We start from the raw sequence: 9,950 nt of genomic DNA, 5'->3' as shown, positions 1-9,950 counted from the left end.
AACAACAGTGCAAAAAAAAGAAAATAATATATTTGTATAAATAATTAAAGCAGGAGTACATATTCGTGTGTATGTGTTCAACAGTGTCACGGCTTGTGGGTAGAAGCTGTAACTGATTCTGGAGGTTCTGCTCCTGATGCTCCTCCACCTCCAAGCAGGGTGTATGCAGGCTGGGTGGGTGTGTCCCGGCGCAGAGCCTGTGCTGCCTGAGCAGAGGTACCTGACACTGGAACCAGACCAGACCAGGTCCGGCCCGGTCCCCCTCCGGCCGGTAGGTGGCGGTAAATCCCCTGAACTTTGAATGAACCGCCTGAAAAAAAGGAACTTAAAATAACCGGAACTCTGTGTGACTTCCGCCGATCCGCCCGGAGCCTGTTCCGGTGTGTACCGCTGCGTCTGCTCCTGTTGGGCCGTTACCGGATTTTTCTCAGCTCTGGTCGTGCCTCCTCGGTGTCCGGTCTCCGGTTCTGGTCCCCGGTTCTGGTCTCCGGGCTCCGCCGTGCCCGCTCCGTCCAGCTCGCTCGGGGTTGGGGGAAGAGACGAACTGTAGGCCGAGGATGAGTGAAGGTAGTCCGGAGCGGCGGTGAGAGCGGACCGTACCTGCTACGTGGACGGTAACCGTTACCGGGAGGCGGCCGGTGGGACCCGGACAGAGACGGACCAATGGATCTGGTGTGAGGCCGCCGCTCCGGAGAGGTAGCCGGGAGGACTCGGTGTCTGACAGCGGGATGGAGGAGTGAGGACGGCCGCTCCGCCGCTGCTGCTTCCTGGGCTGAGTGTTGGACCCGGACCGGACCGACCCGGACCGACGGCGGTAAAGATGATGTATTCATCCCGGAGGAAACCGGTGCTCTACTTCAAAGAGGAGAAGAGGTACGGTTGTTTTATTCACCCATCACACCGAGCTGCTGTGCGGTAACTGATGACCTGTCTCCTAAAGAAACCAGATCTCTAAAGTCCCCCATCAGGACCACGGGAAGTGAGTAGAGACTGATGGGTTCAAACTGTGGTCCATGGACCCCCGGGGGCCCCGCAGCGGCCATTGAGGGCCCCCAAACCTATTATGAAAATATTTGCTGCAAAAGGAAGTAGGGACATTTTTCCCATAGATTTCCAAGTGTTAGCAACAGTGGAATCAACCCTGATGGTCATTAGACAGAACGAATGTGTTAGGCTCTTCAGACTGGAGTCCAGGTCCCGGTCTGAACAGACCAGCAGCCACAAAAAGGGTGACGTGAACACAGTCTGATCTCTGATGGTTTGATCTTTAACCTGATCTTTACTGATTTCTGATGGTTTGATCTTTAACCTGATCTTTACTGATTTCTGATGGTTTGATCTTTAACCTGATCTTTACTGATCTCTGATGGTTTGAACTTTAACCTGATCTTTACTGATCTCTGATGGTTTGATCTTTAACCTGATCTTTACTGATTTCTGATGGTTTGATCTTTAACCTGATCTTTACTGATCTCTGATGGTTTGATCTTTAACCTGATCTTTACTGATCTCTGATGGTTTGATCTTTAACCTGATCTTTACTGATTTCATGGTTTGATGTTTTTTTATATATATTTTGGATTTTTGATGGTTTGATGATTGTTTGTTTTTAGTGATTAGATTGATCTTTTACTGATTTGATGTTTTGCTTAGTGGTGACTATTCCTTTCCTCTCCTTGTCACTTCCTTTTCGTAACCCCCCCACCCCACCCCCCAGGTTCCTGTCCAGTCGGTGCACAGTCTACAAGCTGTTTGCTCTCTGCATGTTTCTGGTCCTGTTCTCTCTGCTCTGGCTGCAGCTCAGCTGTACTGGGGACTTGTCCTCCATGACTGAGGACGGACGACCCCTCCAGCCGCAACCATCCTGCCCCCAGGTCAATCTGGCGTCCATGGCGGACGACCCGTCCTGGGGCCCTCACAAGCTGGCCCTCATCATCCCCTTCAGGGAGCGCTTCGAGGAGCTGCTGGTCTTCATCCCTTTCATGCATACATTCCTCAACAAGAAGAAGATCCGCCACAAGATCCTGGTCATCAACCAGGTGGACCACTACAGGTGAGGACTTCATCATGGAACAGAGGGCTACTTCCAGGTTCAGATCCAGACTGGGTCTAAACCTGATGACTGTTTCCCGTTTCAGGTTCAATAGGGCGTCTCTGATCAATGTGGGCTACCTGGAGAGCGGAAATGACACGGACTACTTGGCCATGCATGATGTGGACCTGCTGCCCCTGAATGAGGCTCTGGACTATGGCTTCCCTGAGGATGGACCGTTCCATGTGGCCTCACCTGAGTTGCACCCGCTGTACCACTACAAGACCTACGTGGGAGGGATCCTGCTGCTCACCAAGAACCATTACCACATGGTACAGAGTACACTGAGTCCTGGTCCCCAGCTTGATGATCAGCGAATCTTCACATGTCACACGATTGCATGACCTCAGAACGGCTGCTGGTGGGGGACTATCCTCAGTTCACTTGGATCTGGGTCCCTGTTGTCCATGTTGGGGGGTCAGACTGATCAGCAGCAGCTCTGAAGAGTCATGTGACATTTAGGATGTCTGTCTAGTGTGTCCATCGAGTGAATTTTTTTGGACCAGGTCCTGTCAGATCTTGCTGATCCTGCTTGTCTTCGCAGTGTAATGGGATGTCCAACCGGTTCTGGGGTTGGGGACGAGAAGACGACGAGTTCTACCGGCGGCTGAAGAAAGCTGAGCTGCAGGTGATTATTGTTTGTTGATCATTTCCTGTCGGATCAGATGTGTCAAACATCTGGAGGCATGAAAAGTTTGATACATCGTCAATCGGTTGACGGACATCGTGTCCTCTGCAGCTTTTTAGACCAACTGGCATCACCACTGGATTTAAAACCTTCCACCACATCCATGACCCGGCCTGGAGGAAGAGAGACCAGAAAAGGGTGGCAGCCCAGAAACAGGTATGTGGTCTGGAGTCAGGTCTAGAGACAGGGTGAGGTCCATAGCCTGAGTCAGATCCAGGGACAGATCCAGGGACAGATCCAGGGACAGATCCAGGGACAGATCCAGGGACCATGGACAGTTTAAAGTCGTTAATGAAAATGGATAAAACTAAAAGCTCCCGGTCACAGTTGTTATATATCTTGCTGATGAGGTCTCTTCTGTTATGTGGTTCAGGAGCAGTTCAAGGTGGACCCAGAGGGGGGGCTGACAAACCTTCGGTATCAGGTGGAGTCCAGACAGGAGCTGACCATCGGGGGGGCTCCCTGCACCGTTGTCAACACCAAACTGGACTGTGACCAGAACCTGACCCCGTGGTGTCTTCTGGTCTAGACTCGGACATGGTCCTTCAGGGGGTGCTGGACTTGGTTCTTTAATGGCGACTGGTGCTTCCTGTTGGGGACTCTGATGATGTCACACTGAGCTCAAACAGACCAGATGCCCATCTCATCTCAAGATGTCATCTTTGGGACAAACAGTCTCTTCTTTTTCTTTTCTCTTTCTTTTTTTTGTTTTTAGTCTGTTGCAAATGAAACAACGGCTAAATGATGGCTGGGCGCCGGTGGCTCAGTAATGTGGTCCCTGGTTCAATCTTTTCTGCAGGAAGTGGATCAGACATGACCCCCAGCCTTTTTTTTCTCAGTTTGTTTATTCTTAACAGAAACATGAAATGAACCAAAGAAGAAGACCTGGAGACTTTAATGACCCCCATCAGGAAAAGTTTGTTTTGTTTAGCTTCAAGAAAACTGAGCCAAACTGATCTGAACTTTGACACTGAGCAGCAGGAACTTCCTGTTGAACATGCACGTTAAATTCTGTGAAATTAAACCAGAAGTCACCCAGAATCAAAGACCAGGTCCTTCAGAGAGCCTACAAGTTCTTTGAAAATCTGAATCCTGGTCTTTGTCTGGGTCACAACTTTTTAATTTGTGAGATCATTGAGATATAAACCTGCATAGGGAATTCAGGGCCCAGCTCTGATGAACTTCCTGTCTCTTCTTGTAGGTACAGGAAGTGATCTCACGCTGTGTTTGTACGATGTTAACTATTTATATAAATCTGACTGTTAAAAGAGCTGCAGGCTGTTTCTTCTTCTGTTGTTTTTGTGCAGATGTTAGCTGTGCTTCGGGACTCAGTGCTAACATGCTAACTCCCATGGGCATGCTACCATTAACAGCTAATGTTGGCCCCACTGCTACTTGTTGACTGAATGTCATTTGAGACCCAAAATACACAGGAAGTGTCTGCTGAGAATGACACCAGAACCACCAGCATCTGTGCCTTTAGCCTAGCCACTAGCAGGCAGAAGCACAGGTGTTATAACTGGCTAGTCTGTTATCCTGCTCCTGATGATCCTATATAAGGTCTAGATTCTATATTATACAGTTCCAGTATTAAAGGTCTCTGTCCTCAGAGAAACCCACGGTCTGGATTCAGAAACTGAACCTTAAAACCAGCTGTCAGCACTTCTGGGACATTGTGACGTCACAACAAGCACAACAAGCTTTTTTTTTTTTTTTTTTTTTTTTTTAATCTGTAAAAATGTAATTTTGTTGGCAGATTTTTCTGCAGTCGAACTCACTGAATGTTGGGACTGAAGTTGTCGGCCATGTCAGTTCCTGTTTGCGGTTGTGACCTTCGTAGGTTGATGATGATGGACAGATCTAATGCTGCAATGTCCTCAGAGACAGACGCGTATCCAAGAGTGTAGATACCAGAGCTGTTGGCGGGAGAAAACATCATCATCAGGTTTGTTTGTCAGATCGTTGATCTTTTTTTGTCACCTGTGAAGTCACAGTTGTTTTTTTTCCTTCCTGTTTGTCTGTGGTTTCTGCCTCTGATCAGGTAGGTGAGCACCGCAGCACTCAGCAGCCTGAGTTTCCTGAAGGCCCTTGGGGGCCCCAACAGCCCATCTCTGATGTGTGCAGCAAATCCAGCTGTGACGGTGTAGTTGTGGATTTTTTTATTTTGTGGAAGGGGACAAAGACGGCGACAAAGACAAAGAGAATGGGGAGAATCCACACCTTTCCCCCTCAAAGCTGTTCCCCCGGGTGCAATTTTCACCTTTTGTTGGAGGCGGCTGTGCTGGAAGAAACACCTCCGCACTCACCACAAATAGACCACAGCCGTACTCCGGCTTCATGATCATTCTTTAATTCCCCACCCAGTAATTATAATTCTTCATCTCTGCAGTAATATAAGATCATGGAAATTGTATAGAAATAATGAGGTTCACACGTATTTATAGATGCTGAGGCCTCCAGAGCAGATGTGGTGCCAACACTTCATTTTCAGTCTTTGTTAATGAATATGAGGAATTATGTTTCTATTATGAAGCAATTAGCAAAAAAATCAAATGTAAACTGGAGTCAAATTCACTACACAAGGAATAAAACAGTGAAGGAACAGATGGAGTGAAACTCAAATAAGTCTGAGCTAATGGAAGGAAAGTGTTTGGGGGGTCACTCTCCTCACTATCTTTAAGTGAAACTGTCAGATGAACAAAATGAGCTGAGAAGGAAGTCAGTTTTCCTGCATCAACAAAGAGACAGTTCAAATCAAAGTCTGATGAAAACCGACCCAATGATTAAATTCAGAGCAGAAAAACCTTAAAAGCTCCACTACGGAGATTCACCAGCACACAGAATCTACTGAAGAAGAAGAAGCTGGTTGTAAATTTAAAACGGCTCAGACTTAAACGTATTTTGATATCCTGCAGTGAGAGAAACAAGAAAACAACCGAATAACCATCAGATACTTCCATGTTTTTACAATCTACATCTTATCTGTGTGTGTGTGTGTGTGTGTCTGTGTGTGTGTGCGCGCGCGCGCCGGCATCAGTCCACCTACAGATGGTCGGGACTCTCACTCGTCTGTCACACTCTGATTGGCTGCTTCACTGCTGCTGGAAGCATCTGAACCAAACCTGACAGACATTTAACACACACACAAACACACACAGACACACACAGGCTGTATATCATATAGGGGAAACGTGGATGATGAGATGAATCCTCAGACATTGTTGAGATCAAGCAGTTTTGGTTTAACTGATTTAGGGTCAATTAAAGCCAATAACACAGTGGTTATCTCTGAAGGTCCTGTTTGGGTTCCCGGCCTGGGGCCTCTTCATTGGTGACTCTAAACTATCCGTAGGACTGTCTGTCTCTGTGATGGACTGCAGACCTGCCCAGGGAGAGCTGGGATTGGTCCAGGACTTCAGACCCCCCCGGAGCTGGTTCAGAGTCAGACCACTGGGAGGCGCTGTGCTGTTTATTATGAGCTGAGACCAGACGTCCCAGCAGATCGGCAGTCTGACGAACAGAAGAAGACACCTGCCTCCTGCTCCTGAACCAGGTTCATCATGTGACTGGAGACAAACTGGGCATCGCATCACATGACGTGATCTGTCATGACCTCACTTCTTTCTGAAACTCTTTTTTTTTTTAATCCAATTTCACTTCCTGTCCACTCCTGGCCCCGGAGCTCTGATGTTCAGTTTCTTCAGAGGACCTGGCTTGTGAAGGTCTTTTGGTCATTAATTCTTCCTGTTGTATCACAAGGTGTGTCTTCTGTTGCCTAGCAACCTTAACAACAGGTAATCGGTGTGTTCAGGTCCTCGTTCCAACAGCTGAACCGTCACTGTTGATCTGAGCTGAAACAACAACACTGACACGACAGAGTGATGACAGCTCAGTTTATTGCTTCTGCACAGAACCATGGGGTACATTGGACCTGGTTCTTTTCCTGAACCATGACGGATCTGTTGGAGCCTCCCACCCCCAACTGCTGAGTCCAGCCCTCAGACCAGGCCCAGGTAGTTGGTGTTTGTGTCTACCTGCAGTGATGACAAATGTTTTCATGTGTGAGAACTTGAACAGTCTGTATTATTTCTGTCTCACCCCCCCGGCCCCCCCAGCTGGTGTCTGGCCGGCGGCAGCCCGGCGCTGAGTTATGACATTTCTGGCATAGCTGCTCTGCAGGTGAAAACACGTCTCTGAAACACAGTTTAACTAATGGTTCGGCTCCTGCAGCAATTTGTCCTCCACTACAGCAGAAATTACCGTTTACAGACCCCCCCACCACTCGCTGACTGACGGGTCGGGATCAGCAGCTCAAGCTGAGGTCTGGACCCCCAGGGGCCGGGGGGGGGGGATCCAGGGAGTCCCCCTTTTAAAGCTCATCTTTGATTTACAAGAATTTCCTCAATTACAGAGTGAGAGGCTTCAGGTTGACACTCATCTGTCACAGCTGTCGGATCACACCCGTCAGTCCGAGCAGGAAACAGGAAGTCCGTCAACAAACGCGTTGATAAACTTCACCCACAAAAACACAAAGAGCTGCATCAAAAATGACATGATGGTGTTAATGACACCAATCCCAAAACCTGGTTTGATAAAAATAAAACAGCTGATCCTGAACCCATATCTCGGCCCTGATGATGTTATGAGGGAGGAGTCTAACTCATGCTCCGCCCTCCCTGTTGCTGCATTGTTGTGTGTTACGGCAGCTGATGTGTCATAAAAGTTCAACCTGTCACCAAACATGATGTTTCTGTGTCCAGGTGACCATCAAAGGTCAAGACTCCGCCCACTGGCCAAGATGGCCCTGCTCAACCTTTGACCATCTGGTTTTTTCATTAAGGATTGAAGTTACAGCAAATTCAGGGCATGGCCTCTTTGACTGACAGGTGCGTCTCAGGTTCGCCTCTTTGAACATATTAGGATTTGCTGCCAAGGTGGTGGCGGTGGTGCTGCTCACTGTGCGCTCCTTCACAGTTTAGGAGGTCACATGACAGGACAGAGAGGAGGGCCAGGGACTGTGTTACATTTCCACGATGACAGAATTTTTAGGGTAATCTCAGTGATGACCAGCTGCTCATGTTTGTGTTGTAACACAATCCACCTGTATGTCGACAACAGGGACCAACAGAGAGCAGAGAATTAATGAATCACCTGATCAGTAATCTGAAAATGAATCATTATTAAAACCAATCATCAGGTCCAGTCCAAAGAAAACACTTTATACCTGTAATGCTTCCTTTCCTCTCTCCTTCACTCTTTCATACTAGATTGACCTCTTTCTTTAATCCTCCCTTCTCTCCTTTCCTTTCATCCTTCTTTAGCTCCTATCTCCTTTCCTTGCTCCTCCTCCCTCGTTCCCTTGAGGTCGTGATGAAGGCCGCAGGTCTTCCTCTGGGGGGGGGGGGGGGTCCATCAGACAGCTCTGGTCCTCTGTCAGATTATAAAGTGACACCTCGTAGATTTGTGTGAAGGCCCAGTGTGTGTTTACTGACGGACGACGTGTCTCGACACAGCCTCAGACTCCGCCCACTCGCAGTGAAAATGGCGTCTGAGTGTTGGTGCTAAAAATGAGCGTTTCAGTGTGTAAGTAGACGATCAGAGACGTGTCCAAAGACGTCTCAGTGATGACCTGATTCGGCTTCTGTTAAAATCAAACCAGGTGACTTGATCTTTTTCCTCCAGATTGTTTGTTCTTCTTCACTTGTTTTATTTGAAACTGTTTCCAGGTCGTTGCTGCTGAGCATTAAAATGGGTTTTTAAGCTCATGTTAGCAGGACGTAAGCAGCTGTTTCCTGTTGATGACTGTTGACTAAAGCGAGCAGGGAGCTGTTTAGCAGCTAATAGTCTTCACTGGGGAGATGAAACAGTCTTAAGTCCCCAGGCCAGGGAGGAATGGGGGGGTGGAAATATACACTGCTACAGGAAGAGCCTGGGGGCACATACACACACACACACACACACACACACACACACCTGGCTGAGAACACAAACGAGAGCAGAGAAACATCAACACACTCCAATGTAGAACTGAGAGGAAACGCCTGAGTGTTCCTGAGCAACACACACACACACAGACACCTGGAGACAAAGGCAGTGTCTATCACCAATACACTCACCTGAGCCCCCCCCCCACAGAGGTAAACATCCTCTGAGCTGCAGATCAAAGAGCCTCTGACAGGAGGCTCAGATCAGACCACAGTCCAAAGTCCTGATCGACAGGGTCAGACCAGGAGGTCCTCACAGCCAGGGACAGGACCGGCACTGCAGCAGCAGGATGCAGGTGTCAGGTCCGTTACCAGGATCATCTGAACAAAACAAAAGAATCAGGTTCAGATTTAGACTCTTTCCAATCATCAGGTTTGTCTGGACTTGCCAATCAAGTGTGGTCTACGCAGAGTCCCGAGCAGATCAAGTCTACCTCAATCTGAGGAAAACGCATCATGAAACCATACAATCTTCACCTGAAGATCAGGTGGGTTACGAGGCTCAGCATCAGCGGTAGACCCGGTCCAGACCTGGTTGAGGTTGTTTTTCCTTCCTGTCATGGTCCTGATCACCTTCATCATCTGCTCCATATATAAGAGGCGTTCTCTGCTGTCACCATCACTTCCTGGCTGTCTGACCCACCCCTGGGAGGGGGAGGGGATACGTAGGTGATAATATATGGACCTGGATACCACAGGTGTGTCCTCCTCAAGTGGTCTGGATCAGATAAGAATCAGCCCTCCTCCCCTTTCACACCTCCTCTGAAACAGGATCCTTCTCTTTTGAGGTGTTGAGCTCTGGTTTTAGTCCAGTCTTGTTTGGAGGACTCGGTATCCCATGATGCACCATGAATCACTTGGACCCAGAGCAGTGTCTCCTGAAGAGGCTCCTTCACACAGGATGGTGTGCTGGACATCAGTTGTCATAGTTACAACAGCATCAACAGCATCTCCTGTGTCATCGTCTGTCCACACCAGCGTGACATGATCTTTGGCCATCGAAATGATGATGTCACAGTGACCAGCCAGCAGATGACCTGTGGATTCATGTCTGATTGGACGTCTCTGAAGTGTCGCACTATGAACCAAGCTCACTTTGAAAAATGACCAGAGTCTGAAGGGGCTGTTTTCACTTTGGACGCCTGTGACCCCCCAGACCAGGAGCAGGGGGAGGGAAGACTGAGTG

At 48.5% G+C, this 9,950-nt stretch overlaps 1 protein-coding gene across 3 annotated transcripts; it reads left to right on the top strand.

The window, feature by feature from the left end:
- The first annotated feature begins 362 nt into the window (after positions 1–362).
- On the top strand, positions 363–4,040 carry b4galt7 (xylosylprotein beta 1,4-galactosyltransferase, polypeptide 7 (galactosyltransferase I)). Of its 3 annotated transcripts, XM_029512597.1 has the most exons (7): positions 363–873; positions 941–979; positions 1,718–2,053; positions 2,139–2,364; positions 2,637–2,720; positions 2,832–2,936; positions 3,154–4,040. In XM_029512597.1, exons 1-7 carry the CDS (start codon positions 821–823, stop codon positions 3,307–3,309), a joined length of 999 nt encoding a protein of 332 aa, XP_029368457.1. In that variant the 5' UTR covers positions 363–820; the 3' UTR covers positions 3,310–4,040. The 3 variants fall into 3 exon arrangements, with proteins under 3 accessions (XP_029368457.1, XP_029368459.1, XP_029368458.1); XM_029512599.1 differs by lacking the exon at positions 941–979 and having other exon boundaries at positions 1,730–2,053; XM_029512598.1 differs by lacking the exon at positions 941–979.
- Positions 4,041–9,950: the final 5,910 nt, after the last annotated feature.

The sequence above is a fragment of the Echeneis naucrates genome, chromosome 10, assembly GCF_900963305.1.
Source record: "Echeneis naucrates chromosome 10, fEcheNa1.1, whole genome shotgun sequence".
In the NCBI taxonomy this organism is placed as follows: Eukaryota; Metazoa; Chordata; class Actinopteri; order Carangiformes; family Echeneidae; genus Echeneis; species Echeneis naucrates.
The sequence above is the reverse complement of the archived record's forward strand: the minus strand, read 5'-3'. Positions and strand labels throughout refer to the sequence as shown.

Excerpts from the sequence above, each read along its gene's own strand:
- b4galt7 (XM_029512597.1), top strand. The coding sequence starts at position 821 with ATGATGTATTCATCCCGGAGGAAACCGGTGCTCTACTTCAAAGAGGAG. Across the intron at positions 980-1,717 it reads CCCCATCAGGACCACGGGAA|GTTCCTGTCCAGTCGGTGCA; the intron begins GTGAGTAGAGAC and ends CCCACCCCCCAG. Across the intron at positions 2,721-2,831 it reads TGAAGAAAGCTGAGCTGCAG|CTTTTTAGACCAACTGGCAT; the intron begins GTGATTATTGTT and ends TGTCCTCTGCAG.